The sequence below is a fragment of the Podarcis filfolensis genome (assembly GCF_964270895.1).
Source record: "Podarcis filfolensis genome assembly, chromosome: 4".
Classification (NCBI taxonomy): Eukaryota; Metazoa; Chordata; class Lepidosauria; order Squamata; family Lacertidae; genus Podarcis; species Podarcis filfolensis.
In genome coordinates, this window is record NC_139607.1 from 39,878,120 (window position 1) to 39,896,109 (window position 17,990).

General features: G+C 40.5%; 1 protein-coding gene across 2 annotated transcripts in view; it reads left to right on the plus strand.

Annotated features, from left to right (window-relative positions):
• Positions 1-5,938: 5,938 nt before the first annotated feature.
• Positions 5,939-17,990, plus strand: part of REPS2 (RALBP1 associated Eps domain containing 2) — an 83,638-nt gene continuing 71,586 nt past the window's right edge. For both annotated transcript variants that reach the window (XR_014547766.1, XM_083612298.1), the window contains exon 1: positions 5,939-6,810. Coding sequence is in view for 1 of the 2 variants with exons in the window: in XM_083612298.1 (XP_083468424.1) it covers positions 6,562-6,810 (249 nt within the window). In the remaining variant the exon portion in view is untranslated. The remainder of the gene's footprint in view (positions 6,811-17,990) is intronic.

Below are 17,990 nucleotides of genomic sequence, written 5' to 3' on the forward strand. Positions count from 1 at the left end.
GAAACACCTGTTTTGCTAAGTGACCTTATGAGAAAGTATCCCAATCACACTACTGTTAGGCATGCCTGAGAGAAGATATGATAGCCATCTTCAAATACCCCAACGGCTGTCACATGGAAGAGGGAACATGTTTGTTTTCTCCTGCTCTGGAGGGTAGGACTCGAAACAATGGCTTAAAGTTTCTGACTAAATGTTCGAAAAAACTTCCTGTTCAGCAGTGGAACAGACTCCCACAAGAGGTGATGGACTCTCCTTCCTTTGAGGTTTTTAAGCAGAGGTTGGATGGCCATCTGTCACGGATGTTTTAGCTAAGATTCCTGTAGTGCTGGGGGTTGGACTAGATAGCCCTTGGGTCCCTTCCAACTCTTTATGTCACGAAAAAGAGCTACAAAGTCTGACAATTAGGGACAGCTCTTCCACAAGAAGCATGACCTTGCTTCACATTGTTCTAGTTCAAGCCACAAAGGGTAAATTCTATGGTAAGGTACAGATAAATGACCCCTGGACAGTTAAAGGTGACTATGGAAACGTTAGCAAATAGTGTCTTCAGTCAATTGAAAACCCAGAAAGTGTCAAGTGTGTTGTCTTCTGTTTTCTTTTCATGATGAAAGGTGCGAGGTGATCTCTCTGGGCTTGTGGGGTCTATGCAGCTGGGTTTTCATAGTTAAAAACATAAGAAGAGCCTGCTGGATCAGGACAGTGACCCATCTAGCGAAGCATCCTTCTCTCACAGTGGCAGACCAGAGGCCTTTGGGAAGTTCGCAAGCAGAATTTGAGCACAAGAGCACTCCAGCTTCCTGTGGTAGAAACTGATATTACTGCCTCCAACTGCGGAGTAGCCATCAATAGCCCTCACCTCCATGAATTTGTCTAATCCTCTTTTAAAGCCATATGTAGGGCAGTTGAAGTCACCCATTACTCTAATGTCTCCTCTTTTGGGTGCTTCCTTGATTTCATTCTTCATCTCAAGATCTCCCTGAGCGTTTTGATCAAGAGGGTGATAGCACGCTGCTAGTACAAAATGATTAAATTACCCACAATGGGGGAGGTTGCCCCTTTGGGGATTTCTAGCTTGATAGACTCCCAAGCTTTCTTTGGCATGCAAAGTTCAAAGCTGACAACTTGAAATAGATGACCCGGCTGACCAGATAATTATGCTACGTAGGGGGAAATGGGTTTGATCCTATGTCTTTTCCCCAAGCACAGGAGTTGGTCTAAACGCAGCATAAGGGGTTTCTACAGTATAGTGTATTTTAAAATAGGGTTTTAGAGTTTTTAGGGGTTTTTGAATGTTTTATGTAGTTTTGTGGTAGTTTTATGTAGTTTTAATGTAGTTTTATGTAGTTTTGCAATTTCATTGTCCTGCATGGGACAATGACAATAAAGATATATCGTGTATATCGTATGGGAGAACAGTCAGTTAACTCAGTAGCTTGCTGGTGCTTTGGAATCCGAAATATTCTTACTCAAAGGCATAGCTCCCTAGCTCTGCTATAAGTGTTTTGCTAAGTGAAGATGAATTGGGCAGTTCAAGTACCCTTGAACCAGGATTATAATGCTAAATCTTGTTAATCGCTATTGTTAATCCATCAGTTTCCTCTAGTTCTTTAAAATGAACAAATCTATTGCACAAAAACAAGTTTCTTTTTGTACTGGATTAATTCATTATCTTTTGTTTCTTCAATTATTTTCTCAAAATGCCATTCTAATAGAATTGAAAGCCCTACAAAAAAATTGCCACATTTTAAAAAAGACATTACATTTGTTAACTAATACCAGCCTGTATTTCAGAAAGACATTTTTAATAATTGGGTTGTTTTAAAAAATGCCTTCTCTACTTGAAAAGTCTCCTTTTGTGGATTCTCAAGGGCAGAAAACCTCAATATTAAAGTCTAAGGTGAGAAGAATGCTATCAGGTTTACATTACTGTCTGAAGAACTTTAAATATGCAAAGTTTCTTCCTTCTGCTTTGTCTGCATGTTGATCAGTATTTAGCTATAGTATGCACAAATATGAGGGCATTCAGTTGTTATATTTCAGCTGGTGAGTAGGCGTTAAATCCTGCTGCTTTGACTGCACATGCCAGTTCCTTTTGCAGAACCAGCAGGAGCAGCCAACACAGAATTGAACTCCACCCATCACCCCAAATTGCCCAGTGATGTCAGCCAATGGACAAGGTTTGGGGGGAAATGGCCTCACTGGCTGCATTGGATCCACTGGTAGGCCAACATTGGCCCATGGGCTGTAGGTTCCCCACCCGATTTACACATACGATAAAATAAATCCACACTCTTTCCATGTTAGAGCAGAGCATGAAGGTTGTGAAACAAGCTCCACAAGGCTCATTAACTGCTTTATGCCTTACATAAATATATATCACTGACTATTCAGAAAGGGATTTGAAGAATGGAGCAAATATGAAGGAATGTCTCTTGTTCTCAGGCACTGTTTACTTATTAAATTCTTACATATGAGAAGTATAGTAAATTCCAAGCATACTTTGAACCATAATGAGGCATAATGTACCTTAGCCTGCCTCCTTGTTTTTATTGTTTTTCATATCTTCATAATAGGTCATCCTTGGAAACAAGGGTCAGGTGTCCTCCCAGAGATACAGTAACATTCTTTGCATTATTCACTTATACTTCAGGAAATTCACCAAGAATTAACAAAGGCAGTTGATGCTATAATCACTTTCACTCAGGAAGCTGTCCATGCAGAACCAACCACTGTACAGACTTTTAAGTTATATGAACTGCTGCTCCCAACCTCCCTTTCAAACTTGACTAGGGTAATATGGAAATAAAGCCAAGTGGTTTAAATAATTTAAGAATTTGTGTACGGCTGCTTTATCGGCTGGTGCTGTTCCAAAGTCAAATATTCTGCAAGATCTGGTTCCCTGGAAATTATTTCTGCCATGACATATTTATTGCTTGCAAAGTAAGGTTAGATAGAGCTTCAATAGTTTGTTTGCTTTTTGTGTTCACAAATCCTTACAGGAGGTAATACATTTTTAAATCAAAGTCTTTGCTCCCTCTTTCACATCCTGGGTTTTACATCTACTTCTAGCTGTTTTTGTTTAGCTTTAGAAGACATTTAACTATTCATCTTGAATGTAAGAGTTGGGAGAGGCAATTGCAGAACACCCACTAAAATAAAACACAGCTTGGGTGGCCTTCTGGCGGTATCCTTTTCAATGAAAGGAAAAAAAACAGGTGTTAAGTAACACTCTAAATAATCTTGACATGCACACTCAAGATTACGGGAAGATCAAAAGCCATTCCTTGTAAGGGAGTTGCTACAGCCCCTTGATCATTTTGGTTGACCTTAATGCACGGTTTCCAGCTCTACAATATCCTTCTTGAGATGTGGAGACCAGAACTGAACAAAATATTCTAAGTGTAGTCTCTTTCCAGATTTACTGTAATAGCATATTAGCAGTTGTATGTTTGTTTGTTTGTTTGATTCCTTCCTTAACGATACAAAAATGGAATTCATATTATTCACAGCTGCCATATACTGGTGTGCTATCCTCCTAGTAATTGTATAAAGCAGCCATAAAGACATTCTGTTAACCTCAGCAGGACCAATATGGCTCTAATCCAGTATAAAACTCACATGCTCCTTGGATGAATATTTGCATAGGAACTGCTTGCATATTTTCTATTTGTATTGAGCTTTACTTGCAAACCCAGATTTTGTTGTGCCTGGATTACCAGGTGTCTTTGCTGTACCTGCCCCTGCTTAAGTATTTACCTTTTTATAGACCTATAAATGAAACTTAGGATAGTACCCCTTTTCTAATATGTGTTTGGACAATGTGAATGTATGGGATTGAGATCATGCCATTTCCACTGTGTGAAACTGCAGGAATTATTGCAGAAAATAACAAAGCCATTGAATATACTTGGCATAGCATATTACCTTGCCATTTCATTATTCAGTGTAAGTCATCTAAAACTTGAAATAAACTCATTTTTATTATAAATGTGAAATAGATGGTCATAGTTGTAATAATTTGGAAATGGGTAATTTGGAAAGGCAACTAACTGCTGGTGACGAAGTGTGACAATTTCAAAACTGGTGACTAATATGCTGCAGTGGATGACAACCTGTTGACTAAATCGAGGCTTGTATCTTCATAGAACATATGTGGTGGCCTTGAGAAAGGTTGTGGTTAGAATAAATGTAAAACACTGAAAAGTACAGTAGAAAATGTTTTTAAAATTGACTTTACATTAGTTGACAATTTAACAAGGAACAAAATTGCTAATATGAGTGCTGAGTTTATCAACTTCCTGTCAATCATTACTTACATATTTACCAGTCTTACATTTTATGAAATTGGACTGAATAGTTTCTGGATTGTTTAGGATCTAATTTGGTGATGAACGGCTAGCTAAAAATTAACTTGTTCAAATTCATGTGTGGTTTCAATATTGGTTCACACATTTGCTCAACTATGATCTTAAAGAAAGGTCTGATAGAACTGTTTAATTTATGCATGATAGTATTCCACCAAATGTGATTCATTGCCAAATAAGACTGATTATTTTGTTTTTATGCACATTTATTAGCTGAGGCTCGAGCCATAAGCACATATTTAACTTTCTACAGCTGTGGCCATACTTAAATATGCAGTTGGCTGTGTCTCTGTTTTCATTTGGCCTAAGGCACAAATGCCTGCAACAGAAGGTTAATAAAAGGATGCAATATCAACTTAAACATTTCCTCAGTTTTCTATACCATTGAAACTAACCCAAACACTGTTTCTCCTTACATCTTCTTTTTTCTTCTCATCTCCATTCTGATTGTCAGGTATGTGGAGAATCGAAGCATAAACAAGTATTAAAATATGTTTCATTTTATGTCTGTCTGTTAATAACTCTTCTGTAGTTCAAGAAACAATTCCTATTAAAATATAATCCTCCATCTGTTAAACTTGAATGGTTTCTTATGTCAGTAGGGTGGGTTATTTGAGGTCTACGTGTAGTAAAGGCAAAATAACATAACATACTGGGAAAATGGTCTATCCCTGCAAATCTGCCATCTTTGCAGTGGAATGCACTGCACACCCAGCAGGTTGTTTTTAAAAGGCAAACAGGAGCATAGTAGGTTTTAACCGGGAAGACAGCAGGTGTTTGTCTGAAAACTTCACTGCAGGCCATTCTCTCTTCCCTGTTATTTATTTAATAATCACTTTTCTAAAGATAGGGTTCTCTAAAGCAGTTTTCAAAGCAAGCCCAAAACTCAAAGCAACCCAATGTCATCAAACCAGTTTTAAACTGCATGTCTATTTATATCCCACTCCAAGTACCTGAGGTAGTTATGTTAACTGCAAAATCTTCTTGCCCTGTTGGTCACCTTTCCCTGGCCCACCAAAATAAAAGCTTGAGCACAAGGGTTTTTGCACTACTTCTGGAAGTAGGTCTCCAAGACGCAACTCCTGGGGGCTGATATCCCTTTGGCCTCCCCAATAAAATATGTGAGGGGGTGCCCACCCCAAATTGATAGGTATTGCCATTCAAATGGTGTGCGTGCGCCGCATCTTGTGATTGATTATGCGACGTGGGGTCTCCCTGGACCCCCCTCCAATATTTCATTCAAGTGGGCACCCTTGCCAAGACCAGGGCTTTTTTTCCGGTGGTACTCACCGGAACTCAGTTCCAGAACCTCTCAGGTGGGTGCCATTGCCATTCTAAGAGAGAGGTGTCCCTGGTGAGTTCCGGCACCTCCTTTCTCCCACTAGAAAAACAGCACTGGCCAAGAAGTATCCATTTTGCTAAGACTTTTACCCCACGGTCACCTGCACCCACCCTCTGAACTGGGCTTCGAGTTAAGTCTTCAGGTGAGAGGAAATTCCACAGCTAACCCCAGGTGTCCTCTGCTGGGCACACTTTGGTGCCCAGATGCCAGAGATTTAAACGCTGTGGGGGCTGCTTTTTACATGGGGGGGGGCTCTCTGCACATGCTCAGATGCGCAGCCCTACTGCGCCATTCTTCGAAGAGCAGGGCGTCAGGGTCAAGCAAACCCGTCCCTGAGGTGGCCATGTGGGCGTCTAGCGTTTCTCCTCAGAGTGTGGCTCTCACCCCCCTCACCCCACGGAGGCGGCGGCGGCGGTTGCCTCCTGCTCCAGCCCGGCGTGTGGATGCTGCGGAGCGGGAACGCCGTTTTGGGCACGTGCCCTGAGGAAGCTTTTTTTCTTCCCCTTCCCTCCCCTTCCCTTTCCCGAGCAGCTGCCGCCGCCGCCGCTTCCCGCTCTCGGCTTTCTGAGGAAAACCTCTGAGGGAAGCAGAAGAAGAAGGCGCGAAGAAGAAGAAAGCTTCTCTCCGTCTCCCGCCTCCTCCTCCTCCGCCTCCCCCCTCGGGCAGCACTGCAGAGGCAGCTCCGCTCCGCACTGGGGAGGAGGAGGAGGAGACGGGGGAGGCCGCCGCCGGACGGAGGACGAGGCTCAGCCGGGGCTGCTGCAGAGGCTCCTCGCTCGCCCCTCTCGCCCGCCGCCAGGAGTTTCTCTCCCGGCCTCGGGAGTCGCGCCGCCCCCTGCCTGATTCCCCGCTGCCATGGAGCCTGGAGCAGCAGCAGCCGCCGCTGCTGGGCCGGCAGCCGCCGCCGGAGCCGCGGCGCTCTTCCTGGCCGCGAGCGAGCAGCAGGGCTACTCCGAGCTGTTCTCGCTTTGCGGCGGCGGCCAAGCTGCGCCCGAGGCGGGGGGACCGGCGGGAGCGACCCCAGCCGCCGCCGCCGCCGCCGAAGGGAGCAAAGTGGCGGAGTTGTTCCGGGCGTCGCAGCTGCCTGCCGAGACGCTTCATCAGGTAAAGTAGTAGGAGGGGCGCGCAAACACACACACGCGTGCAGAGTGTCTTCTGGGCATGTGCAGAGTGCCTTCATCCTAACTATTAGCGGGTGAGGTTTTTCCCCCAGGTCGGAGAGTTGCACTCTGGTTGTGCCTAAAAATAGAGAGATGCTGTGACTTTCTCCCACGAGGTTGTGTGATTCGCCTGTCTGATGTGCTCCCAGCCTTATGACGAGTCCAGTTGTGCGGTTTTGGAAAAGAAGGCGATCTTCTTTCCTGCGCCCCCTTTGCAAACCTTGATATGTGGTGCAAGAACAGAAACATCTGTTTCTGTTGTCTTTCTCTGTGTCAACGTTTTTTTGTTTTGGTTTTTTGTACGCTCTTGTTCTGTTTCTTCTGTCTCCTTTCGTTAGTAAGGTACACACATGCCTTTAAGTACAGGGAGTGGTGTTTAAACTGTGGCTCCTGTCAGATTGCAGAGTAAAGGTAGACAAACCTTTTCAGTACAAAGTTGTAGAAAATATGGGTGCTGTTAGCTTGTAAAAGTGAACTGCTGTTTATTTTATACTCAAGAACATCTTGAGGATAGAATAAGCAAATTCACCCTTTAGTTCCCATTGCCCTGTATACAGATTCTTGGTTTGATCTTTGCAAGAAGTAATCCTAATAAAACCCACACAAGAGTAGATCTCATTACAGCTCCTATCTCACTTCCGAATTGTTTTTGAATTTTGTTACCTATTGCACCTATTGGTACTTGGTGTTTGATTCCAGAATGCTGTTCATTCGGTCATGTAGTTCACATGTATTGTAACTGCTAATTTTTCACACTGGGAGTCAGATTGTAGATTGCAATGGAAGGGAGCCTTAGTTTTATGCTGTCTCATCATCCCACTTCCTTTATTTCCTCAGAAGTCCACGAAGGGAGGTGAAAACAAATGAAAACTGTAGTAACTTGCAGCTGTAAAGGCACACACTGTTTGTTATTGTTTGATATATACCTCCTCCTCTACCAGCTGCAAAAATGTTGCAGCTGTCTTTATATAATAGACATTTCCTGTTGCTTTTTTTAAAAAAATATTTTTTTGGCAAGCGGTAGCCTCTGAAAATTTTGCTCCTGAGTTTAACATCGTTACTTTAAATATTAATTTAAAAATATTGCACTAACAATAGATGCTATTTCACCTTCAAGGGGCTAATATTTTTGCTAGTAGTGGAAGATAGACACTTGTGGTATGCATTTGTGTTATTTGGGGATGAATTAAAGGTTGAGATCCTTTGGGATACAAATGAAACGTTACTCATGCATACCACTCCAGTTACAAGATAGAGTAGAAGAAGTTGAGTTTTTAGTTGCCTTTGAGAATCAAGTTGTTTGCTTGATCCAAAGAACACCGAATACAGTAGAGAACTGTACACCCACTGCTGTTTCCACATTTCAAGACCTCCAGCCCACTGTAACCTAACTTGGAAATAATTAGAACTGTCAAAGGAAGAAAAGGAATGTGCCCAAACAGCATTTAATTTCCCCATTCCCAATCCACTGAACCAAGAGGATAAGTAGACATCAAAAAAATAAAATAAAAAAGTGGATGCAACAGACAGTGTTCTTCTGGCATCAGTCCTACACAGACAGCTTCTATTGATTGAAGTTGGTTTTATTTCTGATCAAGTAAGTTCAGGATTGTAGCCAAAGAGTAAAGTTTACACAAAAGCAAGTTAATGGATTCTATAGTTCTCTACCCCACCCCCACCCCACAGCAGCTGCCTTCTGCGCCCATACTGTGCAGATCCGGACATAGTCATATGTTCCTGTTCTCATTTTTGTTAGTGGATTAGAACAGAATGTTCTTGGGGATAGGGGTGGGGGTTGGAAAGCCTGATATACCCCCAGATTTATTAATGATATTTCTCAATTGGATCTACATTTCTACCCATTTCAATAGACACAACTGTATTTTAAACTGATTGCATATCTGCAACAATTTGGGCACCAACCTCCCTGGGGTTTTATTGTTTTTTGCCTGTGGAACCAGGCAGTATTGATTCATTATCACAAAGCTTCTAATAGTATGTGAAAAGGTAGAGGAACACACAGGCTGTAGTTCATATATAAGAATATAACTTCAAAACACTTGTTGTAAATCATATAGCAAGAAGTATTTTAAAATCTAGGTTGGGATGCAGGTAAAGCTAGCCAGGCCTTAAAGGCACTAATAATTGTCTCCTGTTTCCCTAGAAACTATCTGTTGTTTGTTGCTTGCTGCTGTACCAATATGGGCACTTGTTACTCTTTCAAGTGGTTCTGTGTTAAGTTTTTGAGATGTCATTCTGAGATGCCATTTGAATAAATGTTATCTATAAATTATTCCACCAAACATTGTTCCTCTGCATTGTGCTAATCACCTTTCAGGAGAGCGAATAGTGGCCCTGATCCAGTGCACAGAAATACATTTTTCCTTTGCAAACCTCTTCCTGTGGTTTATGATGTAAAGAAAAGCTTATCTTTGAACATGCCAGTTTTGGTTCTTGCATTGTTGATGTTATCTATACAGAAGTGGTAGATTTTAAAAAATCTTTCTCAGACCTAGGTAAAGAATATGGTTTGAACTAGCCGTACATAAAATCTTCATTAGTTTTTGACACTTGCAAAAATGCACAGTGCTTGTCCTAAGTCCTTTTTAAAAAATGAGAGATAAGAAGGAATGTCATTATGGGGAAAAGTTGTCACCCTTACATTGTAATGATCCTTCTAGTAGTGCAGATGGAAGCAGGTCAGATTTGAGGTATGCAGACTTGTAAAAGTTGGATGAACACTGAATACTATTGTAATTCAAGCCTCAAATGTTCTCCAGGTTAGATGAGTCCTAAAGGTTGTAGCAGTTGAGGCAGCTAGAGCACAAAGCTAGACCTGGCACCAGTAGTCAGCAAGGTCAGGTACTGGCCAAGGGCTCTAGGTGCTCAGAAGACTTCCTTACCAGCCTGTGCAAGCCATCTCGATCACTCCTTTCGCCTCTGGGCCCCTACATAACTGTTTCAGTGGCCAGCAGCTATGAATGAGAGTGAAGCTTGGGTTCCATCTGTGGTTGGCTGCCCACTATCATAATGTATCTCAAATGCAATGCCCTGCATTTGAGGTACATTATAATCTTTAAAACCCTATCTATAGTCCTATAGAGGGGAGCAGACAGCAGGCATCAGCAGGACATGCAGATGGCCCCCTGAATCCTTGTGCTAGCCCTGATGAAAGCAGTGCTTATGGAACTGAACGGCAAGGCTGGCCTCTGTTGGTTGGATGATTTTGTAGAGTATTTGAGGGTAGCATTCTACAGTCAGTAGGTAACGTTACCCAGTTTGGGTAATAATGACTCCTATTACTTAGTACTCAACATAAAGTTAAGCTCCAGCTTTGGTAATATAGAAACTGCCATTTTTTGTTCTTTGTTTTGCTTGAGTTCTCAACCTAACAAGGAACCTGTCTGTTTCACTTAAAGCTGGAGGCAGAGCTGCTGGATGTTATATTATTAAAAATGGGGGATCAGCTACCGTCTGTTTCATAGGTGTAATTTGAAGCCTGCATAGCACCTGGTAGAGACTAATCCCTTTAAGCCTGCTATCTCCTCTTACACTCCATCATATGACTTTGACTAAAAATGCAGACTTTGTAGCTTCAGCTTCAAACTGGTTTCTTTTCTCTGTCACGCACACAGCCATACCACTTTGCTTAACATCCAAACATCCAGCCTGATGAATAGCTCTGAAAAACTTGAAAGCTTGCCCACTATTTTGTTAATAGCGTAGATTGCCTGACAGTTGATGTTAGATTTTTTCCTTATAGACCAACATGGAGTATTGTGTTGTGTTGTATTGTATTTGGCTTTTTGTGAATTAGTAGTAGTTCATTGCTTAGTGTAATACCATCTTGGGCTTTCTCAGCAACATATTAGGTTCTTTTTATGCATCTTTTAAAAACATATTTGTGATAAGAAAGCTTTTCAGGTTTTTATTTTTCTGTGTAGAACATTACAGTCTTCTGTTTTTTGTTTCTTGATTTTCTAAGTTATGCTTAAAATGCTCAGCTATAGCATTAAGTAATTCATTGATACCACAGAATTCGGGTGTGTGTGTGTTAATTTATGTGGTAATCATATGAACTGCTATATATGATTTCATTATTCAACATTTATTTTTATCAGTTTGCTCTAAGACAAACAAAACTTTCTTTTTTAACCATTAGGAAATAAATGCTTTAAAAATGTGCTAGGAATATGAAGTGACAATTTTGTATGTTAGCTTTGCTGCTGATGGCAGGAGGAAGCACCCATTTCAGGAAAAGACTTTCAACTGCATTTAATAGATAGCTTATGTATTTTGAAATAAATCTGTCAGTTGAAGTTACTGAGTGTTAAAATGTTTCCTCATTAGTACCTAGCATCTGAAGAAATCTTAGAGCTGTTTGAAATTTGCATGCAGGATACCTATGTTTAGATGCCCTGGCTTAATTTTGGAGTACAGGTGATCTTTGAGAGACTATAGTAATACGTAATCTAGTTTGAAGTCTCTGCTGTTGTCTTGCCGGGTGGTCTTTCAATGTTTTGTCATCAGAACACTGTAAGATTTTGGTAAGTTTACAGTGCAGGATTACTGTCATTATGTGGCTGTAACCATGCTATTTTTCTGGAAAAAGAGGTCCTGGAGCTCACCGTGAACTTCTCCCTTGTTCTCTTAGAATGGAAATGGTGTCTACCTGAGAGGTACTGGAGCTGAGCTCTGGTGACCTCTGCCTGAAAAAAAAAACCTTGGCTGTAACTCTGATAATGTGCATCTTTGTGCATTAAATTTTACTTTCATTTCCTTCACCATTGCCACTCCAATCTTCAGTGAGGCTAACAAGTTTAGGGGGAAGGTTTTGTCAATTTTATGGAAACATGGCCGGCTTTTCTTTTTCTTTTTCTTTTTCTTTTTCTTTTTCTTTTTCTTTTAAAAAAAGTGCAATGGTGCTGTGATAAGAAATAAAAATCAAGGTTTTTCTCTTGACCTTGCCAATTTCACTGGAAAACAGAAGGGCAAGGAGATGGGGGAAGGAAATGGAAGTTTTGGAGATATCCACATTCACAGAAAAAGAGATGAACCAAGAAAGGAAACATCTGCTAATAATGTACAAAGGCATACTTTTCTGACGTTCAATGCCTGACATTCAGTGCCCTTAAAAAAAAGTGGGTTGTGTGTGATTGGGTTGTTCTTGTTTTTATTTTGATTATGTATTCTGTGTTTTTATGTTGTGATTTTATCCTGTGAACTTCCCGGATATCTGCAGATATAGGGCGGTATACTAAATAAATAAATAAACAAACAAACAAACAAACAAAGTTAAGGAAGGTGAGGTCAGCTGTGAAAAAAGGCCATTCCCAAATGTGTACAAGTCTATGGAAAAATTGATGGGTGAAGGAATTGTGCTTCACATAGAATCCATCTGTTTGTGGGTGATGTACAGTTCAGGAAAGGTGAAATTAGATTATGTATCTACTTCCTGTATGTCTATTTACAAATCTGATACAAGCATATTTTAAAACCGAATTCCTGTTTTTCACATAGGCATAGCACCCACAGGAAATAGGCTTTATATTGCTTTGAATACCACTATGAAAGTGGTTTTAATTTTATCAAGTTGCTATCTCAAAGCACAATGGAAGAAGCAATATTGAACTAAAAGTCCAAATGTCTACCATGAGGTTACATCACACTTACAAGTTTAGGACGTGATTAATATCATGCAGCAATGAGTTAATAGCTAGTAGCTATAATTTGAAATGCAAAATTACTACAGACCATTTTTAGCCAGACAGTATTCAGATCTGAATGCTGGAGAAAATGCACATCGCAAATACATTATTTTATTATCGCCCACAGTACATGTCTCAGAATTTCATCTGAAGCATCTGAAGGTAGTGTTTTAGATGGAATGCTAACCTAATTTGATCTGATGGAACCTCTCCAGGAAACGTGAACTATGAATTTTTGTAAAGCTGTATACCTGTGGAACAAGTCTGTCACCTGCATCAACTTGATACTATCAGGTTTATGCTTGTTGGAACTTAATGAGATGCTGATACGAAATTGCTGCTCAATAGGTGGCTACTGTTGTTGTAGCAACATCACTTTCTTTTATGGCCAATCATGTGTGACCTGACTTTAAAGGGACTGCAAGTAAGTAGTGTATCTGCTGTTGTCATACTATAATCCAGGAATATAGCCTTGGAAGGACATGTGTATAATTCCTACCCAAATTTTGTGTTTGCAGTGTTATGAAACATCTGCTGAAACTATTCTAGCAAAGACATTAATAATTTTTAAAATCTTCATATGGGGAACAAGAAGTAAAAATAATGGATCATATCCAACCAGGTTTTCTTTGGAGGAGAAATTGGAATTGCTATGTTCATCAGTTTTAAAGGCTTTATTATGAGGAGGACTAACATTGGCTATAACCCTATGTTTGAAATACTGGGTTGCTAATTGATGCTAGATTCTCAGAATAGTTATTGCCATGATGGGATGTTTGCTGGTATTTTCCTTATTCCAAACTGTACAGTGTTGTCATGGAAAAATGCTCCTATACCATTATTTTCTGTGGGGATACAGCATGTTGTAAAGTGAATAACTATTCGCTTAATACAGTGGATAGAGATGCCTTTTCCAACATTTGATATTGTTTTATAGTCCAACACCTAATCCAACATCTTGATAATATTGTGAGATATGGATGCAGGGACTGATTTTGCTTTGTGATCTTGCTGAACAAAGGGAAGGACCATTGCCAAATAGTAGACCTCAAATCCTTGATGCCCCAGATTATCAGTTTCCCAGATAAAGATCCTTGTCTAAGACCTTGGAGTTTTGACTTTCTTTCAGAATTAAACAATGCTGTACTAGATGGCCTAGGCTGATTCTGAGTAAGGCTATCTGTATTCATACTCCATGACCCAGATTACCTGTCACACTAAGCCAAATGGGCAATCGTATGAAGATCACAGCCACTGTACTTCTCCTTTGTCCTTCTGTGCTGTGCTACCCAAGGGCTAAATGATAGTTTGGCTTAGCATTGCATTTGAACCTGAACTTGTTTGTCAAGGCAAACCACAAGGTGTAATCAAAGTTTGCTTTTGGTTTGGGGAAGATAATCCATGAGTTCAGGCTCAAACATAATTCTAAGCTAAACCTCAAGTAGCGCACCAGGCCTTTGGCTGATTAATATTCTACAGCCTTTTAAATGTGTTTGTGGGAGAGCGGGTTATTGTTATGTTTTGCTTTAGTTTTAGCTATCTATCTTGTGAACCACACTGAGAGCTTTGAATGAGGGGCGGTATATAAATTTAATTTTTTAAAAAATACTTGTTTTTATAAACATAAACTCCCCCATGTTTAGAGTAAAGAGCTTTTATTCATGTATAGGAAAGTGTTTTATTAAGGACAATGTTTTTTAAATTTTTATTTTTTAATTTTCAAATATCCCAGGGTTCGATTATGTAACTTGTTTTTATCATGAACTACACAGACTTATATGCAAGGGCATAAATTAAACTGTATGATATAATGTCTTCACAATGTCAATAGGCACACAGTGTTGCAGTTGTAAGGACCTGTTTTTGAGCTGTTGTAATTGTGCAAATTGCAAGGGGGCATGCTTTCCCTGCCCCACGTGGTGGTGCTGGAACATAGAATTTGTGCCTTTGTCCAATCACAGTCATTAATCACACGAGCATTGAAAGCATCTGCAGTGGGCCACAATGTTTGTTCATATCTGTGAAAAATGCTGACGTGGCCCCCAGAAAATGGCACCTGCTTATATTTACAGATGGTAGCAGAAAGGTGGAAGGAATAGCAACAGCAACTAGGCTCTGTTCCAAAAACTATGAATGTAATTCTGCTTGCCCACCTGTGAGTGTGTGTGTTCTGGTTTTGTTTAATGTCGGTATGCTCCAATAAGGTTTTACCCTATTCAATGGAACCGCTAGCAAATATTGTACAGCTGGGGGTTGATAAGGATGGTAAGTGCAGAACAAAAAATCTGGGGCAAAACTCCACAAAGATCAAAACGAAAATCAGGGCAAAGTATTTTCTGGAATGTAGAAGAGGGACTTAAGCACATTCTGTCCTGGAATGGTAACTGGCTGTTCAAAAGGAAAAAAATTGGTGATGGGTTCACGAAAACCCTTGTTCTTCCTAACTAGCTCCAGATTTTCTATGCAGTGCCTCACTTAGAGCTGGCCCACTCCATATTGAGAGCAATATCTTTTAGCAGCAGTAATCTGTTGTAGCAAGTGGCTGGATTTTCCCTTCAATTCATAGTTTTTCAGCTCAAGTGCACATATGACAGAGCATTGAAGATTCAATTTATATTGAGAAATAAGCCATATAAGAACATAAAGGGCAGAATATGCTTTGAGGTTTTGCAATTCTGGCTTTCATTTAAAATATTTTTAAACCAGTCTCTCGAATTTTTCAGTTTTCCCCTCACAATCTTTTGATCTTTCGCTCGCACTTTTCTTAAGTCAGTCTTGAATGTGAGCTGCTATAGCATTTTGAACGCTTGAGTTTCTTGTCCAGTTAATTATTTCCAATCTAGTTGTTCACAAACAGATGGAAGCAGGTGAGTCATGACAGAGGTGGTCAGCAGCTTAAGTGTTGAAAACTACATTGGAAATATTCATGATATCCAAGTCTATATTTGCTACATTGCAGATTAGAAAGATTTTTTTAAAAAAAAAACTTTAAGTAGTAGAGCACCTCCTTTCCATGCAGAAGGCTCCAGATTCAGTCTCTGGCATTTGCAGATTAGACTGGGCATGGCCCTTATCTGAACCATGACTCTTGTCTCTGCACTATAATGGCACTGTTTTTAACTTCTACTACCTCTTTTGATGACATAATGTTATATAGGATTGCCATATGTCTGGAATTTCTCGGACATACCTGAAATATTGTATCCGAAAAGAGTGTCTGGGTGGAAATCAGCTAAATGCGCAGGAAAATCTGTGTGGCAACCAATGTCGGCAGTGTTGATTTTGCCGATTTTCCTAAGGAAAAGCTCAACAACTTTGCCCAAAAAGCTTTTTAAAATATGGCAACCCTGTGTTATAGTCACCAGTGGTCAAACCCATCTGTAGGTGAGCATAGGATTGTAACTAAATTCAATTCCTTCTCCACTGTGGCTCTGTTGCTGCCTATTTTTAGGGTTTGTGTAAGCATTGCACTTGTGCCATTATAAGTGTGGTGCTATGTCGTCTCCCTGATGCTGGCATATCTTTGGGCTCCACTGGGATTTGGCCAGCCAGCATGAGTTGAGGATAGGGTTGTGCTGCCAGTTAATTAAGCACAAGTATGAAACTTTTTTCAATGTGGGGGGGAAATCTGAGGAAAGAGCTTTATTTCGTCAAGAGTAGTCATCTTGCATGTTCTTAGGAAAAGAGAAGTGCTTTCATAGGGTATACTGAGTAATATGCAAACTCAGAGTCTCCTTTTCAGGTTTCGTTCATTTAGGCATTTTGGTTGTGTAAAGTGAAATAACATTGTTATTTTTAACTCAAATAGCTTCTGGGAGCGAGATTAAATTATCATTCCCTCCGTGCCCCATTTTCATAAAATCATAGTGCTAATAGTAGCTGGGAAGGGGAGTTTGTTGGAACCATGGTGGGAAGAAGTATTAACTCATTTCCCACACACTACGGTCCTGCTTCCGCACAGGTGTTCCCGTTTACTTTGTTAAAAGCATGGTAGTTGCTTTCATGCAACAAATGAAACCTCTGGTTTGACCCTAAGAGATTTTCTGCATACTGTATATGCAGAAGCACATTTTCACTTGAACCATAGGCAAGCTTGCACACAAAACACAGTTTCTGATAATTCTGACAAACTAAGACCTAGAGATGTCATATTTACAGCACACTTGAAGAATTATAGAATCCTAGAATTGGAAGAGATCATGAGAGTCTTCTAGTCCAACCCCCTGCAATACAGGAATCTTTTACCCAAGGTGAGGCTCGAACCCGCAACCCTGAGATTAAGAGTCTAATGCTCTACCAACTAAGATCCTAAGGTTGGAATGGTCAGCATGAGTAATATAGTTCAATCCCTTTGCAGTTACACAGAAGTTGCTATTTACTTGGTTAGTGAGATTATCCGTCTCTGAAAGAGTGACCAGCAGTATTTATTTTCAAGACTGGCATTTTGCCATTAAGGGTGGTTCTTCCCTTGATGACTACAGCATCAAGCAGTAACTTATATGATTCAGTGAGCATCACAGGTCACATAGCACAGACAGAACTTTTTAATAGTCAGTTCACACATCCCCTGCAGAGAAACATTAAAATATATTCTTTTCCATTGGATTTTCAAATTCCTGTACTTGACAGTTCTTCTTTAACTCTTCTTGCTTTGTAGTCACCAAACCAAATGGATATTCCTCTTTTTCTCACAGCCATGACCTGATATCCTCTCAGCTAAGCTAATCATTACATTTCCCCCTTTTCTCTGAGAGTCAGGGCCTCCCATGACATGGCCCACCCCACCCATAAGGCATGGTGAGACAACTGCCTCAGGCAGCATGATCCACAGGGGCAGCAGATCCTGATGTAGATCTTTATTCCCGCCTTGTTCCTACTGTAGAGCTTCACTCAGCTCTTTTTCCCTGGCAGCTAGGCTGGGGTACATTGTTCGTCTCAGGTGCCAAAATGTCTTGGGCTGGCCATGCCTGATGTGCAGCTGTTTCTCATCCTTACCCTTGCTGTGCTCAGCCCCTCTAGTCTTATTTTGTACTGTAGAGATCCATTTCCCTTTGATTTGGCTCTTTGCTAGCAGCCTTTATCATAAAGTCATCTATCCTAATTGACTAAAAATGTGCATCAGGTTGGTAAGGGAAGTTCTTCTTTATCTGCGCTGTACCCTGCAAAATGCTTGCAACTGAATGGATGACTTCTACCATTTTATTGGCTCATGATGACAGTTTTAGAGCACTACGATAATATATAGACTAAACATATAGGCTAAACAGATTACAGCATTTTAGACGAACTATATATGTATAACAGACTTCTATATTCTAAAAGGTCTTTTCATTCTTTAGAAAGCAGCCTGGGGGCTTGGCCACACAAGCTGACTCCCTGATAAAGTTGTTGCCATCTCACAGTAAGTACTCTACAG